General features: G+C 39.9%; 1 protein-coding gene across 4 annotated transcripts in view; it reads right to left on the bottom strand.

Moving 5' to 3' along the window:
- NEO1 (neogenin 1) overlaps positions 1-22,720 on the bottom strand; it is a 213,474-nt gene that overhangs the window by 32,916 nt on the left and 157,838 nt on the right. For all 4 annotated transcript variants that reach the window (XM_050903397.1, XM_050903398.1, XM_050903399.1 and 1 more), the window contains 7 exons: positions 17,917-18,136; positions 11,634-11,788; positions 10,948-11,096; positions 10,184-10,322; positions 6,019-6,068; positions 4,977-5,121; positions 3,499-3,609 (listed from right to left, as the gene is read on the bottom strand). In XM_050903397.1, coding sequence (XP_050759354.1) covers positions 3,499-3,609; positions 4,977-5,121; positions 6,019-6,068; positions 10,184-10,322; positions 10,948-11,096; positions 11,634-11,788; positions 17,917-18,136 — 969 coding nt within the window. The remainder of the gene's footprint in view (positions 1-3,498; positions 3,610-4,976; positions 5,122-6,018; positions 6,069-10,183; positions 10,323-10,947; positions 11,097-11,633; positions 11,789-17,916; positions 18,137-22,720) is intronic.

Here is a 22,720-nt window from a genome sequence, read left to right as displayed (position 1 = left end):
TATATATATATATAATATACTTTAATAGATCCTCTCTTAAAAAGAAAGGACAGTCATACTGAAGAAAACTGTCAGATCTGCTTCAAGGCAGACTTTTCTGATGTTCGTGCATATTCTTTCCAATTTGTAATTTTTTAAAATATGCATTAAATTTTTCAAGTCCTTCCCCTCCACAAAGCAAGCTACTTTTAGTTCCATCACATTACTTACTTGTGGGCATTAAAATAATAATATTGAAAACACGCTGATGATGAAAGCAAGGTTCCTGAGCTTGTTGTAGGATTAAATAGACTATTGCAAAGCTCTAAGAATTGTCAGTAAACTGGATGTTGCACGTGCTGCAAAGGTTTCTTATGATTTGTCCTACACTTGTCGCTGTTTAAATCCTTGGGTCTCTTTAACATAATTCACAAAATATACGCAGGGACTACACAACCATACCACAAGATCAAAAATACTCATAGAGTCCATATCAAATGTTCAAACCCTACCCCCACAAGCAACACAAATCTCATCACAACCCAACAGAGAGATGGAATGTAGATCCTTAATAACAGAAGGACTTCCACAATATATCACTGTAATCCCCTAATATTTTTACTAAAAGGTTTTTTTCCCCACTGTTGATTAGAACTTAAAAGCAATTTAAAAGCACTACCGTACCTACTAGTGTCCATACCTTTGTTTTAACTTCTCAAAAATTGAATAAGTACTTTTGTCAGACCACCGGAGCCTGCCCTATGTCGACAGATTATAAATAATTCTGTGCAATAGTAAGCTGAGTTCTCCACTCTAAAATAAAATCAGTTCAGAGTTCTGCTTCCTGCAGGGATTTCATTTTAATGAAACATGCTGCATTTATCTAAAAACATTTAATAAAGCACCACAACAGGATTATTTGGATCATAATATGCCATTGTTCTGCTAGCCCAGGGCGTTTATGGTCTCCAGCTGACACAGCTGATGAATTAAAGTTCACAACTATTAAATACAGAAAAGCTACAGAATTGCAATGTAAGAGATGACATTTTTAATTGCACAGAAGTTAGTGCATTAGGGATAAACTCTGTACAACTGTTTAACACCTCTTGCATATGCGCTCCTGGTGGGACCTGCACCGACTCTGCGAAAATTACACGGCCCTCCTAACACCAAATTGTAACAGTCTGGCTCCCGTTTACATTGATGACACTATAAAGTGAATTATTTTCTATTTAAATTCAAAAAGCAGCCATGGAATAAAAAGGAATTATGCCTTACATGTCTGTTGAACCAGAGAAATTAAAGATTTGCTGTAAATACATTTGCATGGTATTAAAATTATCCACATGAGCTTACTAAAGAAAGAAAAGCAAAAAAAATACATCTTTTTTCCAGTATGCACGTATACAAATATCTCATACATGTATACAGAATGATATGAATACCATGTTACATTCTCTCAACTGTGAATTTTTATCACTTTATTCGTTGTATAGAATATGCATAAATAAACGTAGATTTCCTGCAAGGACTGCAACATTCCAATTTGAAAAAACTTAAAATGACAAAATCAACACAGAATGAAAAGGTTCTTTTCCTCTCCCTCCTTCTGCCCTATTTAAATTTAATCCTGATGCTACCCTCTGGCAAAGTACTAACAGCTCTAATTCAAAAGCAGAGTACATTTTCATTACCTTGTGTAAGTGCTGCCCATTTACAGAGCTCTACTTCAAGTCTGGGGAACTAGCGGTTTCTCAAAGCTGCAAGGTTGTGTCATATCCAGTTAGAGGAACGCAGACACACAGATGAAAGTCATTTCAACTCTAAAAAGTTAATTTGAAATAACTACAAAACTGAACTCTACTGTTAACATTGGGGTTTGCACTGTTCTTGATTAAGCAATGGAGAGCAAGCAATACGAGGACAAGTATTAAGTTGAGCATCAACTTTGCATAACACAAAGATTGAAGCATGGGCTCTCAAGGGCTTTAATCAGCTGACTGTTGAAGCAATCTTCCAACAGTGCAGAGCAAATATTGAAGCTCTCGCATTATTCTGTCTTCCAGCTGCCAGTATAACTGAATCTCAAGCCACACAGATGTGAAAGACATTACTGGATCCTGCAGCATTAAGCTAGAACGACCCTCCAGCTACTTTAACACAGCCAAGAGGGAGACTGGCCTGCAAAAAGCGTAAGGTAACTTGTGTGCAACAGCACTAATTAAACGCTCTTCTGAAGTAGGAACAGTCTACCCAGAATCACCGGCTCCATGTAGGCAGCTCCAAAGAGATCTGCCCCAGCCATCCTTTTAAAAATGGCACTTCTCTTCAATTTCAGTTGCTTTTAGTCAGGTTCTGGGAGACGCTCACAAATTTGCTCATTCGAATTCTGTAAGAATCAGGTCCCCACTTGCAAATTACTCTAGTGTAGTAAATACCAAACATCTCGACCAACTATCAAAGGTCAAAATTTTTCACAGAACATTTTCTACTTTTATTGTTAAACTCTACACTGGAAAACCAAGATGTTAACATGGTTCTGTATACCACATATCATGAACATATGTATTTGGTGGAAGAGACTTCATTTTTGATGAAGATATCATCTATACTAGTCTATCAGTACTGAAAATATAGTCAATCTCCCTTTTCTTCTAAAGTGGCAAAATAACAATTACTGGGGGTCAAACGTTCTCAGAAAAAGAGTCTAAGCAAAAAAAAAAAAAAAAAAAAATCAGGAAAAATATTTGAAGAGCGCATGATACCAGTGAAACATAGTGGCAAGACTGCAAAGGTCTACAGGTGACAACAATGTTTTCCACTGTTTCTTTCCCACTGTGGCATCTCTCTCCCATTCAACAAAGTTTACAACTCCAAGAAGTCCGCAACCACAGTGCAGGCACTAATACTGCAAACCGCAGCCAACACGACTACACCTAGTCAGTCAGCCCACGGTACCTCCGCATACCCAGTCACCACTCTGAGCTCTTTGAGGTGTACTTCGGTGGCTTCATTAGCATAACTTAGCTGCTACATAAATACATAACCACTATTTTACTTCCCTCAAGGAAAACAGTCCTCCTACCTCTGCTTCATAGCGTGTAAAACCCTGCATGATTAACAAGATGAATTTTATTACAATATAAAAATCGAGCCATTATTGTTATTATATAAATCTTATAATGTATTGTTATTTAAATATTGAAACACTGACATTGTAGTTCATAATTGGGTATTTCTTAGCAGAAGAAACATAGTGCCAACATACAGTACTAGAAAGTGTAGCAGCAGGGTTTAATTTCAAGCTATTTAATTGACTTGGCAAGAATTTTGTGTTAAAATAGAAATTAATTTCACTTAATCATAAATAAAGCACATTGTATAATTAGAATACAGTAAAAACAACTGAACAAAATCAGGTTTGCCTTTAAAAAAAGGCACTCAAACTTTACTGTGCCCTGTCCACGAATTCTGATGTTTTTGATGTCACAAATATGTTCACACTTATGATCTTACCATCTAGATCACTCTCAAACGTTTCTGCTGATATCCAGTCGGTAGCTGGTCCAGTACCATTAACAGTCAAGGCAGCTACTCGGAAGCTGTATTCTGTACCTCGTTCAAGACCTAAGAGACAAAGAGCGTCCAAGATATCAACAGCTGTGAGCACAGGAATCACAGTTCCTAATTAAAATACAGGTATAACCTGACGGTGAAAAGCCTTTCACCCCACCACTGCCACTTGAGCATAACATGAGGTCAGGAATGGAAACAGCACTACCCACAGTGCAGATCCAGTAAGGAAGCTGACACCAATTAGGGTGTAACGGCTAAACTGTGACCGGAGACACCCAGGGCTGTGACACTCTGCAGGCTGTCCCTGTGGGCCACTGGAAGAGACTGTGAGGTACTGTGTGCAGCCAGCTTTAATTTCTGGCTATTAATTAGTTTTAAGTACAGAACCACCCTCATCCATAACTAAACCTAGGTGTATAGACAGCAAGTGACCAAACTGTGCAAACAGTTTGTTTACTGTATATAAGAGCGCATAATCAATAATCAAAACAGTATGAAAATGCACTCAAAATTTGATATATGGAACTTTTTAAACAGGCTTTGTTGCTGGCAAAAATACACTCTAGTTACAGGCACATATCAACTGCTCTGTGAGAAAACTGAAACTTAGCGAGTCACAGCTGGAGTTTCTGAGAACAAATCAAAACATCGTGTTAAGAAGTGCGTATTCATTTTCTAGAGAGGCACGATTTCTTCTCTTTTAACCAACTGTTCATTTACAAAGATTTAAAAAATGAACATGTAGTCTTGCTCCTGTTCTCATGTACCGTATATTTCTACTAAACAAAGTTCTAGTTCTAGTAACAAAATATTGTTTATACTAAGTCATGTACTAGGTTGGATTTTTCAAGTGTACAAAATAAAGAGAAGATACATTACATTCATGCCAGAAAGAAGGCAAAAGGTTGATGTCAGTGAAACTAGGTGGGATGATTTGCACAGATGCCTGAGGTAAGAAGTTCACAGGACTCTGAGCTGGGCTTGCTGGTGAGTATTGCAAGACAGAGCACACCTACATTATATCCACATGCAAACAGGCGAGTCTGCCAAACACCCAGCCAGACTGCATTTCTTTGGCATCCTTCTCCATACGTTTATTTCTGGCATTTGGGCAGACACAAGGAGCTGAGGACCATCTGCTCCATGCAACCCCTAGGCCTTTTATAAAGGTTTTAAAAGGACTCGTCCAGTCCACTTAGCAAATCAATGGCAAAATTAGGGCTAGACAACAGGTCACTAGACTTCGGTTACCAGTAGCCAGCCCACGCTACTTCATAACGTACACACACTCATTTTAAGTGTTTTCATTTTTGCTTCCAAGGCAAGAACCCTACATAAACATGTCTCTGCGCCTCAGCCCACTAAAAGCTCTTAAAAACCCCCCTTCTGATAACAAATGCTTGCAAATAATAGCTCACCTTCAATTAGCTGAAAAAGCTGGGTCCCACCAATGCTCTCTGTAACATCACTCTTGCGGGACACTTTACGGTAGCGAATTTTGTAGCCAGTGATTTGTCCACTGTGTGTCCCTGCAGGAGGAGGCTGCCAGTGTAGCATGATGCTCTGTGGAAGGCAGAAGGTCATTACAAAGTCATCACCTCCCACACAGCCAGAGAAGCTACTCTAGTGCTAATACTTCGTGAAACACAAGACAGAAAAACATGCGTACAGAAAATACTGCATTTTCATATAGTAAACCATAGGCTATATGTAAAAAGTAAAAAACCTCTGATGCAGCAGCAGCCCAGGTCATACATGCACCTACAGAAGTTCACCTCAAAGCACTTCAATCCTGTTAGACCTTCTGATTCCAATTTCACAAATGGCCCCTTGGGTTTCCCTTTCATTTTCTTTAGGTTATCTTAAGATACGGTTTACTTGAGGTTCTACCTTTAAGAACAGGTATTTTCTCCGAAGGGTACAAGTTATCTGAAATGTAGTTTATGTGCATGAAGTTATTTATTTTTAATCATACAGGCAGTAGAAGAAGGTATTTGGAAAAGAGTTTTTAAAAAACTCTTTTTAAAAAATCTCCAATCATAATCACTAAAGTCATAATGACTAAGTATATAATTTTCTCTTTTGAAGTACTCGGGACGCTATAAACGTGCATATGTGTGCACACACACTGTAAACAATAGTTAATCAACAGCAACACATTCAAGCTCTGGTGCTTCAGGCTTTTGTGCCTGATTAAACCTCTTTCATAATTAGCCTCCATGCTTTGGTACGTGGTCACTGTCTTCATTGCATTCCGTTATGTACAATCCACAACTGGACTGGAGTTTCTAATGCTTCAAGCCCCACGTTCAGATATTCTCCTGTTGGGCAACTCATACACAAATAGCTGAAAAGCAGCATGGCAGAAAAAAGACCCAATGCGGCTCTAAAATTTGGTCGACCTAAGATCCACCAACCTTTTATTTACCCATTACAAACAGGAAATTCTCCACATCTTACCTTGGAATTCCGTACCTCCAGCGTTAGATTCTGTGGTGGAGCACTGGGGACTAGAAACAGCAAAGGAATTACAACTCCACAATTTCCATATACTGTATCAAATACTGTACTTCCATACACAACTACTCTCTGCTATCATTCATTATGAAAGTACGAACCATTCTGGTTTAAGACACTATATAAAGTAACTACAAAATTCTACCAGAGGTACTTTATGATATACAGTGACTGGCTTACGAGGTTTATGTATTTGCATCACAAAGAACGAACTCACTTTTTATTCAGGTCTTATCACAGGTATCTAAATAAAAAATGTTTTATATTTGAAGGTACTTCCCATAAACTGTAGTAAGAAAAGAGACCACATTCAGTACTTTTCAAAATCAAATCTTTAATTTGCATCCTTGATTCTGGAAACCCACATTTAAAATTCGAGCCATCGTTTTTGTCATCATGATTTTCTGTAACAGGAAAACTTCAGGGGCCACACGTCTCTGTGCTACTGAAGAGGTGAAGTGCATCGCAAAGACAGTTTCTGCTTTTAAACTTCCACTCTTTGTTAGTTCTTTGCTAGCTGTAGCAACTTGCTGGTCATGACAGTGAAATTCCGTTAGACAAAAAGGCAACATAAGAGAGAACCTGAGACCAAGGAAATCCTCGTCGCAGCGCTTCAGACTCACAAATGTTATTTCAAAGGCAGAGATAAGAGTTCCCTGACAGGAAAGCGAAGCTCCAGCAAAGCACAAGGGCAGGGAAGTAGCACAACAGAGATAAAGATTGTTCCAGCCTGAAAAGTGTATTTTCCAAATAACTCACACCGGCCACAACAATACCTAAGAAAACACTCCTGAGTGCATAAAGAGAAAGTAGCCCTGCGATAAGTGAAAGGTACACTGGGGTGTGGTTAAACACACACCCCTCTCCCACTATCCCACAACAGAAATGGAGACAACGAGGATTTGTTTTTCCTTCTCTCTTGCCAACTGAGCTGAGTCTGAAATCACCAGACCTAAGGATTAAGTGCTATGTCCTTTAAAAAGCAACATGGGTTAAGAGGAGGAAATGAAATAAAGATAAGCTCTTTTTGCTGTTTGTTTGTTTTATGCAGTTGGCGCCTACTTTCAGAACAACCTTAAAAAAAGTCATGGGTTTCACAAGGAGTGATTAATAATTAATGCATATATTGCAAACTTGGTGAGAGAAAGACAACCACCAGGACACAGGAAAGGACACATGCATGTGAATACATTCATATACACGTATCTCACCACTTGCACAGTTCATTTTATGTCAAAGTAAGCTTAGACTCAGACCAGATTAAGCATTTAACCAGGCCAACGAATAAAATGGATTTCCTATGGGCCAATATTCCACGCTTCGACAGGAAAGGCATAGCCTAGTCTGGTACGTCGTACAGTAACCACCCGGGCAGGAGGACCACGACGTACCGATGGTTCGGAGAGACTGCAAGGACCAGCTGGTAAGGGAAATGCTCTCGATCAGGGAGTGATGCAGAGATTACATTTCTAGCTGTAAGACATGAGTGCTTCCTATAGATCAGGAAGACCATGAGAAGAGAAGCAATCCTTCTGAGCAGCACATAAACCTTGGTTCAAACTGTAATACCTGCTATCCTGCAACAAACCACCGTAACAGATTAGGAGCAAAAACCTACATAAAAATGCGGAAGCTTGTTAAATAGAAGCTAAAGGAAGCTTAGAAAGAAATCCCTGCAGGAAACGTGGAGATTGCTTACAGACACCACAATAAGAAAACCCAAGAAGAAAATGTGCATCATTCATCCGGAAAGATTTGAGAGATTGAAGGGTGAGAACAGCACGGTTAAACAGCAGGGTTATAAGATTGTAAGAAGCAAGACAACATCCTTCAGAAAGCTTTAGAAAATAAATTTCCATAGGTTAAATGTGAAAATGTTAAGTTGGGCCAGAAAGAACTTCAGGAAAACTTGAAAATGACATTACAACTAATAATAAATTCTTCTTCAAACCAATATGGAGCCGGAAGCCCTTTAGAGAAATTGTAGAGTTAGCAAATGGTCAGGGTATGACAGAAAAAGGTAAGGCCACACAACTATCTGCTTTGCATTTGTACTGAGTGAAAGGAAGAGGAGAGTTTTCCATGACACCCTTTACAAGGGACTTACAGGATCTCTCAAACTGAAATGTTAATATACGGGATTATGGAAGAGTCAGACATATCGAACAGCAGCGTGTTGCCAGGGTTAGATGCTATTCATCCAGCTTTTCTCAAGGAACTTGGGAGCGAAGCGGTTGCATGACTTATATGTAACCTCTCACAAGTTACCTTGATACTGGGAGATGGCAAATTTGATGCCAGTATTTAAAAGGGGTTCCATTTGAGAAACTTCAAGTAGTAAGTCAGAAACCTGTATTAGGCAAACAAACTGAAGCTACAATAAAGCATGAAATTCATAGATACATGGAGTAATAATACGTATTTGTCGCTTTTTAAAGGGAAATGCCGCATCGCAAACCTGCTGGAGAGCTCTTAAGAAGTGAACCAACGAGGGGATAGGAGAGAAGCCCTTGCCTGAGTACACAACTGGTTAAAAGAAAAGAAAGAGAAGGTAGGAACGTACGTGGTGGGAGATGACCTGTGGAACCAAGACCCCTGTTGCTCAACACATTCATAAGTGATGACAGGGGGATGAGCAGCGAGGTGACAAATGTAAGTACAGACAAGATCTGATGGTGAAGAACTGCAGAAAGACCTCAGGACATTTTGCGCCTGGATATTAAAGTGACAGATGAAATTCATGGTACATAAAGTTACACACATGGGGAAAACGATCCTACCTCTACATGCAAAATGATGGCTCTAAGCAGAGCGATTCCACCAAGATCCGTCTACCACAAAAATGCCACCTCAGTGCTCAGAATGAGCCAAAGTAGTCCGTCAGATGCTAGTAATTACACCCTTGCATCTTTGATACAATTTTAGTCCCCTCTACCTCCATTTTTAAAAGCACGTGGGAGAAAAGAAACCTAGAACAAGGTTCAGAAGAGGGCACTGAAGGTTGAAACAGCTTCCACAAAAGAAATGGCTAACCATTTCTGTGACTTTGGAATCTGGAAAAGAGATGAATGAGGGAGAATACAGCAAAGGTCTATAAAACGAGGAGTGGGACAGAGAGGGCTGGTGGACACCGATTATTCAGCCTTTCAGGCAGTACGGCTACAGGCAACAAATGACGCTAACATACAGCAGGTTCAAAACAGACAAAAAGGGGCGATTTTTCACAGACAATTTATTTGTAGAATCTTTGTCCACTTGATGTTGTGGACGATAAAAGCTGAGGGGGGTTAACGAGGATGCTGACAGGGTTTCATGGAAGAGAAACTGAATTAGTCAATACACAGAAACCACTGCAGAGTCAAGAAGTCCCCCAGAAACAAACTTTTGGACACAGAGAGGATTTGGGACAAGACTCCTCTCTGCTCGTCTGTTCTGCTTTTGGTCACTCCTGGAGAGAGGATTCCAGGCTAGGCTCACTTTTGGTCTAACTGTTCTTACACAGAAATAAACTTCTCTATAAAAAATAAAAGTTAACATTAACTCTGATCATTCTACAATTGTTCATATATCTATATTTGCTCACATTTCCTCTTTATTTGCCTTATAGAAAATACTGTTACCACTTCCTGCTTTCATTATTATATGCAATTGATTTAATAGTATCTGTGCTGAAGTCCAAACAAAGACATGCAACATTTTCCCATATGACCACAATTAAAATAAAAACACTTCAAAAGCAGAAGTCTGCTTATAGAACCTAAAAAATAACTTGGAGTTGCTGCATTCAATATAGTTGTTTTTCTGTCTGCTCCTAATACTTTGTAGACTCAATAACCCATGAAATAAACTCCTGATGTTGAAATGAAGGACACCGTTGTTTCGCAAGCAGAATACCAGATACTTTTGCAGGTATAGCAATTTTCCTTCACCCAATTTGGAAAGCCTCGGGGGGAACTTTCATCATTTATGGCCATACGCAACAACGACATTATTAATAAAACAGGGCAACAATGAACAGAAACTGCAGAAGTCTGGTTAAAAATTCACTTAAAGGAAATTACCAGATAATTCCTGGAAAAAAAAAAAAAATTAGAATATAGCAGCTTACCATCTGACAACGTTCGTACAACAACATCTTGAGTCGAGACTCCAGGACCGTGTTTATTGTAAGCTACCACTCGGAAACTATACTCTGTGTATTTCTTTAATCCATTAATGGTGTAGGAGAGTCCTCCTACATCAACATCCTGTTCGTAAAGAAACATACATACAAATCAAGGTCAGAATCAGGTCTGCAACTATTATAAATGTCTTAAGAATTTCGGTACAGTAATACTCAAAGTCAAAAGCAGGAATGACACCTTTCTGTAGCACCTGCAGATCAAACCCACAGTTTCAGACACTCAGCAGTATCAAAATATCAATCACTGGATCAAAGAACTCAAGAAGTAAGAACAGTTCAGATTAAGGATCATGCTAAAATCAGTAGTTAGCCTACTTGACTAAAAACCAGCCAACCTATAAAAACTATGCAAGCATCCTTTACACCATCTGAACCAGAACTGTTAAATGATGATATAGCTATTATTTGTGTTCCCTCTCGTGATATGATGGACTTCCCCAAAAGCTACTAGATGCTGATGAATATCTAAATAAGCCATCACAAAAAAACCTGTTGTAATTCCAAGACGCATACATTTCATGCTGGATTTTTAATTTTAAATATTTCCGTATTTTAGGCTAAAGGATTCAGTCTGTCAGAAAAATGAACGCTTCACAAGGTGTTTCTAGAAATTTAAGGTCAAAACATAATAAAAGAAAAAAGACTGTTAATGGCATTGTATGTCACACGGGAAGAGCCAGGCTCTGTACCTGTTCAGTGTCCTGCCCCTTCTCCATGTAGTAGAGCTTGTAGTTCTGGATTTCTCCGTTGCCAGACAACGGCGTTTCCCAGGTGACAGTAATGGAGGTGGGGGAACCGGCGTACGCTCGGATATTGGGTGCTGGACCAGGAAGCTGAACTGAAATTCAGTAAGCAAGAAACTCTGCTAGTCACCAAGCCTAACCGTTAACATTTTCCGTAGCTAATTATTTTAGCGTCAACTTCACTATTAATCAGCTCCAGTTAAAAGGCGGGTATTTTTTCACATTTCAGCGTTTCACATGGATTCACTGGGGGGTGTAAAGGTGGGAGCAAATTTCTGAAAGAGATCCTGCTCCATGGGTCAGATTCCTTTTGTCCTGAATGATCCTAACAAATGACAGCCTTCACATTTTCTTCAAGTTTTCCTTTCTTCTCTTTCAGTTAATGACAATTTAAAAGCTATAACAGAAAGTTTAGAGAACTTAACAAGGAATGTCTTCTCAGTACTCCTTAATGGTGAGAATAAATCATGTAAGCCCACCTACTTGGAAAATAATTTTTAAACTATGGTCTGCAAGTGCAACTTTTAAGAGTATCAACTTATTCTGGGAAAGGTCATGAATGGGGAAAACAAACAAACAAACAAACAAAATCGATCCTAAAGTCAAGAGGACTCAAAATATTTACAGCTTACCCTCAGGCTGAGTTGCCACCTTCAGCGGTACGGAGCTCTCTCCGGGGCCGTGCTTGTTCTGAGCCACAACTCGAAAGACATAAACTGTTTCTGGCATCAGGTTTTGGATCATAACTTGTGTCTCTCCAGGACGACTTGTATTTTCAACGCGTTCCCTTTAGGAAACAAAAGGTTTGGGCACAGAAACAATCATTGATTAGTAAGAGGGTTTTTGAGGGGTAAATAAAGGAATAGGTGCTACTAAGATGTATCCTGTTTGAATATATCTAATGTGTTAATGAGGTGGTTATTTATACTGCGCTGACTACACAATAAAACAATAATATGCCGAAATTGCTGGTGACACACAGCTTCTAATTTTGTAACTTCTCTTTGAATAAAAAATATGCGCTGAAGTAAAAGAATAAATTAGACTCGACATCACAAAATCCTAAGTAGTTTCTTTGTTATTCTCATAACAGCATGCGATAATTCATAGTGACAGTTTATCCTACTACTCTGAAGCCAGAAGAAAAAACATTTAAGCAGCATACACAGAGTCTGGTGAGATTTAAGGCCTTTTTGTTAATAATGTGGGGCTGCTTTTTGTGTATTTTTCAAAGAAGCTGTTTTAATGTATTCTTCTACCTCCAAACTTTACTTAGTTCCTCCCTAATATTTAGATTTTTCTAAAAACATCCACGGGCTCTGACTCATGTACACGCAGGCAGACAGCTGTGGCATCTGTGCTATTACCACACAAGTAGTGGAGTCAACAAAAGGCAGCGCCTGCCCGTGTCTCCGCTGCTCGCCTTCAGGCTGACCTGCGAGCAGAAACCATCCCTCAGCAGCGGTTTACACTCGTATCGTGCACTGGGAACCGGGCACGAGAGAGGGGCTTCTATCAGACCGGCGTGAAGATGCTCACCTCCAGCAACGCCGAGGAGACAGCCCCAGACTGCTGCCAGTGCCCGAAGAACGAGTGCGCTGTGTGGGAACGAGCATTTACGTTAGGCTCAGCCAAAAGGCCGACCTTTTGCAAGCTGAAAGCAGTAATCCAGTTGGGAGAACACACTTTGTGTATCGAGGCAACCGGAAGGATTATTGCCCTGCGTCTAGTGAACCTCCACTGCACCCCCCAGCCACGGGGGAACCTGCTGCTTCGCCCCTGTGGAAGCACGGTCTTGCGCCAAACATAGTTCAGGAAACTCGATCGGTTCTTATCAAGCTCAGGATTGAGGGGAAGATTAAAAGATTAATCATCAACTAGCTACAGCCTTTATTTCCAACACATTGCTGTTGCCACGTGAACTTTCACTGAGCTGCCTTTGGGTAACGACAGCTACATACTGTCCTTCCTTGAAAAGAAGCTACCTACTCCCTGTAAATACAAATAAAAGCGGTATTACAAAAGAAGAAATCAAAAACTTCCCCACTGAGAAAATAAAGGGAAAATGCGACTGCTTTGAACACAATTCTTTCCCTTTTGTCTGCTAGACTTTGTTTAGCTCTACAGTAGAGGGCAGACGATTCTCATCCCAATGATTAGCTGCTATTAAATCATTTTTAATGCAGAAGCCCAGGCAAAATTATTCCACAGTCTCCCCTTTCCTACCTTCCAGCCATTATGCTTTAGTTTTTATCACGGAAATATGATGCCAAACTCCCCATTTTTAATTTATTTCTTTTTAAATCAACTGGTACGGTTGATTTAGCATCACTTGGTTGAAAACATTTTGAAATCCCTGTTGATTTCTGCACTATTACACTGTATCTATACAGAGGGAAACAATACACTTACTGTAACTAAAGATCTATTTAAACACATTTTCTAGAATAGTCTCCTTCATGAAAGTTGAGCTAAAATGGCATTGCATAAACAGCTTAATTTATTTCAGATTTTTATTAATTTCCATCAGTAAATGAGGAGCATCATTGTAGCACATTTGAACTAAAAATGTTTACCAAAGATTTTTCTTCTTTTAATGCTTATAAAGTATTTTTTGCAAGAAAGAAGCTGACAAGAGAAGCGAGACACACACTAAAGAAATATCAAACCCACCGCAGAATGAAACTGGGGGGGCAGGGAAAAAGATAAATATTTTCCCTCACTAACTTTTCTAGTTATAGCTAGTGCAAAATGTTTGCTTGCAAACACATTTTCAAATGGATAGTTTCCTTTAAGACGTGTCTTAGATACAATGATGGTATTTGAAAACCCAGAATAAGCGCCAGCTGATTCACAGCTGTGGAATAACATTCGTCTCCCATTGACATGCAAAATATATTGCATTTTCTGCCTCAAGTGTAAATGCACTCACTGATTTTATCTAGAAAAAAAAAAATAATCAGCAACCCAACGTTATTATTTAAAATTACAAAAAAAAAAATCAGAATTATTTTAACGGAAAGACAACATTTATCAAAAAATAAACAGACACGTCAAAGTATTGCAATTTTCAGTAATAACGAGGAACCGTGCCTTCCCTCACAACAGTATGTTAAAAATATGTTGAGATTAATCTAATTAAGTGCTACATGATTCTCGCATTTATGCCCTTTCTTAGGGAGCCTTGAGCACCTTTTACGAGCTCTGATGTGTTTAGGTAGGCATAATAGGTAACAAAACAGATGGGCTATATGAATATTACCCTACAGAACATTATGACTATTCTAACTCACTCCAGTTTAATCTCCAATTAAAGAGCTTTGTAAACTAGAGTTAAGGTTTAAAATAGTTATCAAGTACCTAAGGGAAAAAGCCTACAGTTCAAAACTAGAAACAAGTGTTAATCTGGAAATGTGAAGTTTAAAGTTGCACTTAGATATAAAAAACAACCTTCAGGGAATTATTAAAAAGTGAATATTGTCTGTGCCAGCCATGTCAGCTGTAGAGCCTGGCAGTGAGCTCAGAGAGACATTTTGACAGCGTGATTACACACCATTAAACTCCATTTTCTGTGTTTGAAGCACACTACATTGAACCGTGGGTTTAATATTATTTGAATACCTCACACGTGTAATTTACTATCTTGTACCAGCAACGTGCTACCTATTTCTTTTATTTTGTCCACATCTTGGAGGTTTGGAGTTCTTCTGCCGGAGTGCTTGTCTAAAGTTTCACAGAATCAAACCTCCCTTTGCCCCCCAACGCATTTGAATTTTCACACCCTTTTCAGGGGAACTGTCTTCAATTTGGAATACCTAACGCAAGGATGAAATAACCACGTAACTATACAATCTATAAGGAAGACAGTAATTTCTATCTGATCAGATTACTTCAGTTCCTCTAGAAGTGTGACAATAAAGCCATGAGACACCCACTTCATTCGTACGTAACTGCCTCAACGAAAGCCTCTCTTTGACATCATCAAGCCAACGTGAAGACATGCCACCAGCTGGTGACATTCTGTAGCCAGTGAAACAAGCAGAAACAAGCCGCCTTCACAGCCGATTTCCATGCTTTGAAATGCTCCTCTTCCACGGATAGTTTCAGTTTCTCTGTTAGAAGAGTAACCTCCAAGTCCTACAGCCCTTTATTCTCACTCACCCCTCCTCAGCAGACACTACATACTATCAAACCCAGCTTTAATCATTTCCAAAGTGATAAAAGCAACCACTACAACTTTGGCAGCATTTGTGTTTTTGCTGTAATTCCTTGTTTGCTGCTGCTTACAAACCTTCTGTAACGTTCAGCTTAGGGGCCGACATTTTTCTGCAAGCAGACACTGAGTTTAAAACGTGAAATGTGTAATTTCTCTGGGGGCAGGGGCAGAGGGTAGAAGGCACCTCTTGGCAGCTGAAGCAGTTGGCGGCATAAAGCCGACATGGGGCACAGGAAGAGCCTTTTGCAGGATTGCCCCGTGATTATGGGGGGGAAATCCTGTTCCAGCCACCTTGCAGTCCTCTAAATAAGTTCAAAGGGCAAAGTTAAGGAACACCTTACCATGCTTCTGTGTGTATCTCCTTTCACTGAACAGATAAAAATAAAAGGAACGTAAATCAGCGGTGGTTGAGGCAGCTGATACCTCAGGAACCGCACGCCTCGTATACTGCAGAGAGATTTAAGTGCTCCTATGATTCACAGTATGAAGATGACTCTCTACAGCCCTTTAAAGATGGTTTAGGGATGTCAGAATATCTAGCTAACCCATTCTATGTTATATGTGGTTTTTTCATTTTTCACAAGCCTGATATAAAAGGTAAATAAATCAAATACCTAGTGTGATCACTGCTCAAATACAGGCAAGGAAGAGACAACACTTAGGTTACTAAAAGGATCCAGTAATGCATGCAATGAAAATGGTACATGTAGGCAAAAATATAATCGTATGAGGAGATGGTACATATGCACTTAAAACCGCAGCAAAGATATACGATCATGTATAATTCAAGGACTACAAAGCGGTCATTTAAGCCGTGCTTTATAACACTGAGGAAGAAAGGAGGGTTGCACATCCAAGCTTGACTGCAAAATTTTCTGATTTCCAGCTGCTTAGGTGTGTGTGACACACTCATCTATTTTTTTATTCAATAACCAACCAACGTTTCCGCAAGGCCCAACCAACTGGTCAAAAAGTACCACGTAACATCAAAATGATAAACAGAAGTTTTCTTCTTCTTTTTTTTTTTTTTTTTTTAATTTTATTGTTCTCATTCTCTAAATCCAGGTTGAAAGGCAGGATTTCACAGTATTTTCATACCAGTCTGTGAGATGTGTGATACCAACTGTCTTTATGAGGCATAACAAAAAAAAACCACCAACAAAAAAAACCTACCACTCGTTTGCTTTTTGGAAAAGTTGAGAAAATAGTGAGTATGTGCTAATAAAAGCCTTTCAGAGCCTACTTTGAACCCTGATCCAGAAGGACACTTAAGCAAACAAAGATCTCATTGAAGTCAATGAAACCTCCTGCTTACATATAAGCACCAGCTTAAGGACGTTGCTGTGTAAACTTTCTGTGGACTACATTAACTCAAGCCCAGAGGGTTGCTGTGCAAGAACTGGAAACAGCAGTTTCTGCAGATTGTCCTATAATCTCCTAATTTAAACACCACAAATTATGAGATTCCTCTTACCCTTTGTTCTGCACATGCTTTTGACCCAAGAGGAATATTTTCTAGATTTCTGTAGTCTTGTACGTAGTGGAAGGGGATGCATTTTGTTTCCTCAAAAGCAGTACAGGGAGAGACATGAAGTCATCTCCAGCAAATTACTTTCTAAAAACCCAGCGGGTAGAGCGGTTACAACCAGGAACATGAAGGAGGAGAGGCAAGAAGCAAGAATGGCCAGCAAGAGCCCTCCTTTTTTCCTGTCTCACTTAAAATATCTCCAATAAGAATGAATATTACCAAAGTAAGAAAGTAGTAGAAAAACAACATTTGTGAGGCAAAGAAAATTTTACTAATTACCTCAATTAATCGACATGAGCCTGGACAAGATGTCTATCCATAGAATTAAGAAGAGTGGCAATTCACCGTAAGTAGTAGTGCATTTAATATTCTCTTCAAATGACTTTCTTAACTTTGAGTCTCACGCTCTAGTCAGTAAGTAGACAGATAATTTTCTCTTGAGTAGTAAATCTGATAAGCAAGCTAATTTGCAATTAATTAAGCATTGCTTAAAATGATTGTTAGCTCCAACTTCTTCAAACTTATCACAACAATTTGCAACTGTAATTCTGAGCAGTAGATCTCATCAGGAAGAAAAACGGGTAGATTGAACTAAACCGTTGGGATAATAGGTTAAAAACTCATGAATGCTTCACATTCATGAAATTTCTATTTACAGGGATTAGGAGAGAATCAACATTTAACCAACACCTACCACAACATTTAACCGACACCTACCACACAGTTCTCTCTAGAATCAGACTACATTCACAGGGTTTTAAAGCATGAAGTGACTGCTCGCTCTCAATAGCACATGGTTTATCTGGAGGATGTTTCTGTGCCCACTGTGGATGGCATTTATAGCAGTGTCAGTGTTCCTGAAGAGGTGTTACAGTCTATGCTTGCTCTTAGTTTCTAAGCAGTCTGCTAAAAGCAGGTAGCAACTGTTTGCAGTCAATCAAACACATGCACAAGCATTGCCCGTAAGAATACGTATATGCAGCAACGGAGCAAATGAAAATGCGCTTCCTCTAATCAGGGTGCAGGAGGGAAGGGAACACAACCCATCGGACTCCGCAGCCTGTAAGACTTTGAGCATTAAAGAGTTAAGGTTTATAGTGCTTCTAAGCAAAGCTACCGTGAAGAAGAGTCATGAAAGAGCACGACCCATTTTACACGTCGAGATCTTTACCTGTTTATACCTTCCTTGGTGTAGAAGATTGAATAGGTGAGGTTGTCTCCTTGAGGGTCTGATACAGGCGTCCGCCACGTCAGTCTGATGAAGCGAGTGGAGACAAGGGTGGCCACGACGTCCCGCGGGGCTGAAGGCAATGGTCCTGTTGTAGCTGGTGCTAGATGGTCATTAGTGGCACTGGTCAGTGAAGTGGGAGGTAATGTTGGGATGGCAACATCTTGTCATGTGCAAACATTGGGGAATATGAAGGGCAAACATCACCACGGTTTAAAAAAAGAAAACAGGAAAAAAAAACACAAAAGAAATAAACAAAACCACGATGGGAAACAAAAGAAAATGAACACACACAAAAAAGGCCATTAAACTGAAGGCTGACATGCAGGCAAAGGTAACTACTGGAAACTAATGGGAAATATTAAAGGACACGTCACTGTCGAGCAAGCAGACCAAATCTCCATTGTAATGGAAGTGGCAAGGGAAAGGGAAGGGTGAAAACTGAGGATAAAATATGACCTCGTAAGAGGACATACCAGTGGCAAACAATATTTTCATTTCTTCGCAAACCAGATGTAATACCAAATGTTTACCAATACCCAACTTGTATTATTTATTGAAAAATACATCCAGACCCAATTTTCTACTTTATTTCATTAACATGCAGAATTAATTTATACTATGCTCAATCATTAAAAAAAACGACAGACGAATACACAAAATTCATTTAAGAAGTGCACACTCATCCAGGTTGCGCAATTAAACACTGAAGTCAATTCACATGGGAACTGCTTTCTGAACTGCTTGGGTTCTCCTACTGCCAACGGTAAGATGTGGTGACAAACCTGGTATGGCAGTGGAAATACGGACTTCTTCCTAACTTTCACTAAGGTCACTGTTTTCTTTCCGTCAATGCTTTTCCTCCCTCTCGTAACATATATTACATCATTTTACAAAGATACTAATGAGCATAAACAACTCTTGCTTCATATTATACGAAGACTTTACAAACTTTTTTGTGGCAAGTCATGTACATCTTCCTGTATTACTACTTTAAAGCTAGGATAAATCTCTGGGATTATTGCATTAAAAGGCTGGCAAGTTAACAGCACAAGCTGTAACGTACAAATAGCTGTTCTCCAAATCCTATTAAAGCAATCCATCCAGTAAATCTAACAGTAATATTCTGAGCAGCTGGACCCCAATTACCACAGAGTATTACAGGAAGCACAATTAGTAACAAAACCCTAAAGCTCAGGATACCCTGAATTTTTCTGGATTCTTAACTATTTACCAAGCTTAAGCCACCCGATGACATTTTCCACACGGGAATCTATGCTGCCAAATACATTTATTCACTTATTAATTATGGAAACTAATTAAAATGGCTCAGATTTTCCCCAGAAAGAAATTCAGGACTAGTACAGCTTTTGTTGAGAGCTGCAGCATCTCCACCTAACGTACTACCAGAATACGTGGACTTGCGTCTCGACAGACAAGGAGAAAACTGCACACAAAAAACCTGAGTCAACCAGAAAACATTATCTGAACAACCAAACTTCAGGCAGACACACTGAGAACGTCTCAGCTGCACTGAGAAGTCTATCATCGACAACCACCTGATTTTAAATTCTAAAAAAACCTTGTCATCCAAAGCATCATCTCACACATAGGTCTCGAATTGGCAGAACTCTCATTTTTTCATTTCTATTTCTTAGGCAACTACTGACAATGGTGGAAGAACAAACCATCAGATGGTTTTATCAGATTTGCACAATGTAATAGAAGTATGGGGGCAGAACTATGAGACACTTCATTGTTTCAGATGAAACACCACTGTACACACCACCACAAAGACACGGGTGTACTTCCTGGGACCGACGACCACCACAAATGAGGCCCAGCTCCACGGGGACATGGGCAACGTCCTCCCTCCCTTCCCGCGTGCCAGTGCGCCTGTTAGCACTCCATCGCATCTTCCACCTTTCCTGAAGCTCTCATGCATGTTTTATCTCCTCTCTCAGATACTGCCCACCCTGTCAACTGGGAAAGTTTCGCTCCCCCAACCAGTACTGGTGTAAATACAATCACCAATTTAATTACATTTCAATTACATGTTTCTTCTTGCTTTCATACTAAAATCAACACTTATTAATTCAATACCTGTATCTTTGCAAGACTCCCAGAGCCAGGAAAATATATATTTTGGTATTGAAAATACAGATCACAGAAAGACAAGTACTCAAGAATATCTTCTTAATTATCCTTTTCACACTGTAATAGCCACAGATCACGATTAAGTATTCTCCAGCACCCCTCTCCCGATCAATAGACTACACCATTAATTTCACATTCATTGCAAAATCTAAACTATTTTTATGTTCCCATAATTAGATATCTTACAGAAATGCACCACGTTTTAGTTCTTCTTCTGGACTCAGACAGGGCCCCTATGTCCCCAAGGATAACCTTGTTATCGCAGACTACTCAGTACAGCGTATTTCATTACACAGCTTCGCCCCTTGTTCGATGGTACCGTACAATACATCAAGGAGCAACAGCAGCATCTCGGGGCAGAACAGGTTCTAGCTAAAGCTATCAGCACTTACTGTTACCGCTATAACCTTACTCCAACCTACAACATCACCATTTCTCAAAGCAGTGAACACCAAAGTGTGTTGTGGACAACTTCCTGACACCAGTGCCGGATGACCCAGCAGGAGAGATGCTCTCCTACATTTGCCATTCGTAAATCAGGAAAATTTGTTCGGAGATTTGATAGTCAATGGCATCCTTAGCTGAAATGACCCTCAGATGGTAGAATTTAAGATCTTGAGGAAACTAAGGAAGGCATTTGGCATAATCAAGACACTGAACTACAGGAGAAGAAACTGAGCACGGTCACAGGACATGTGCGATCCCATGGACGGCTGCCCTTACGGGCAATTGAGATCGGGAGAGCTCGCTGATCTTCAGGGACAAACCGCTCACAACCCCACAATGATCCATTTTCCTACATGCAAGAAAACAAATGGGCATGGCAAGAAGGCAGCTTGGCTGAACAGGGAACTCCCGGCCCAGCTTAAGCACAGGAAGTGTAAAGGAAGCAAAACCAGAGACCAAAATGGCTAACCAAACGAAATACAGAAACACCATCCAGGCATGCAGAGGTGGAGTTAGGAAAGGCAAATCCGGACTGGACGGGTGGATGGTGGGGGGTGTGGAGAGCTGGCTGGCCCAGCAGGCTCCCAGCGTCGTGGTGAATGGGGTGAAGACTAACCGGCAGCGCGGGTAATGAGTGGCGTTACCCAGGGCTTGAATCTGGGACAGAGAGGGTTTCGTCTCTTCATCAGTGACCTGGACGACAGGACAGAGAGCGTCCGTAGCAGGCTGGCAGGTTATACCAGACTGGGAGGAGCAGCAGGTACACTGGCAGGGAGAGGGACCCGACAGGCTGGAGAAGTGGGGTGGTGGGAACCTCAGAGTTCAACACTGACAAATGCAGAGCCCTGCCTCAGGGTCAGGGGATCTTCCCAACTATCATCTCTCCGCTCCTAAATGACAATTAGAGTGCCAATTCAGTGTCACATTTATGGTCCTGGTTACATCAGCCAGGCTTCTCCCATGTTTAAATTTGAGCCCAAGTCTCCCTTGGACTGGAGACTTACTCACTGCACCTATCTTTACTCCTTCCACATCATGTTGCCACTGAGGAACAAGGTACAGTACTCTGCAAAAACCTACTGGTGCCCGTAGTTTTCAGCATCTTTCCCAGAATGCCTGCTTGATTGACTCCCATTTAATTTCAAATTTCACTTTACACTTCAATTGAATATTCTCCCCTTGCAGAGAGCTTTAATTTCCTACCCTTCTATTAGCTAATTACATTAATAATATTACTTAAAACCATGAAACAGTTTGAGGAATAATCTGTAGGGAAGCTGTTATAAAAACAAACTTGTATTTTACAGCTGCATCAGCCAAATGCCTTCTGAAGTAGCATCTTCTGAACCATTCTGGTGAACTCTTTGATTGATTGCTTCACACATTTATTTAAACTACTTAACATATGAAGCGCCTCCATTTTTTAAAAAGAAAGTTAAAACACTTCATATCCAGCACAACAGGCAGTTGCTACTTCAATACAGAAATTCCTTATAACCACCATTTCACAGTTGTTCATTTTAACTCTAGGAAGACTGCAGGAGATTACTTTCTGCTGTACGAACTTAGGAAGAACAGAACTCCAAAGAACAGTATCAGACTGCCATTGTCCAGTACAGCAGTTGCCTTTTTAGAGCTGGGATACCTATTCACACTCGAAATGCAAACCACGTATCTTCCATCCCCTTACATTAATACTTTGGTTTCTCTTACGTGTCTTGGTAATATTGTCGAGTGATCTTGACGCAAAGGATGCATCTTACCTATCTTTAAAAATCATTCTATTTAGTTAAAATGTAATACAAATATTTTTTAAATAATTAAATTGAAACAAAATGCTGAAATTTCTCTAAGGAAAATTATTCCCCTGATAAATTTTTAAAATTCATCTGCTTAATCTAAAACATATCCCACATACTCATGTATTTGTCTTCCTATATAATAAAAAAGATCCATCTTTTACTTAGGCGATCTGCACACAGTGCTTGAAGAACCTGCAGGCATCAAGATGAAGAGTCTGGGAGAGCTGCCAAGATCTCCTAGACCAACAGAAACTCAGTTTTATCCTCACGCAAGACTCAAAACCAGAAATATTCCTTCTGACAGCATTATAGGTAGATCGGTCAAACACTACAAAAAACTA

Source organism: Gymnogyps californianus, chromosome 11 (genome assembly GCF_018139145.2).
Source record: "Gymnogyps californianus isolate 813 chromosome 11, ASM1813914v2, whole genome shotgun sequence".
Classification (NCBI taxonomy): Eukaryota; Metazoa; Chordata; class Aves; order Accipitriformes; family Cathartidae; genus Gymnogyps; species Gymnogyps californianus.
The sequence above is the reverse complement of the archived record's forward strand: the minus strand, read 5'-3'. Positions and strand labels throughout refer to the sequence as shown.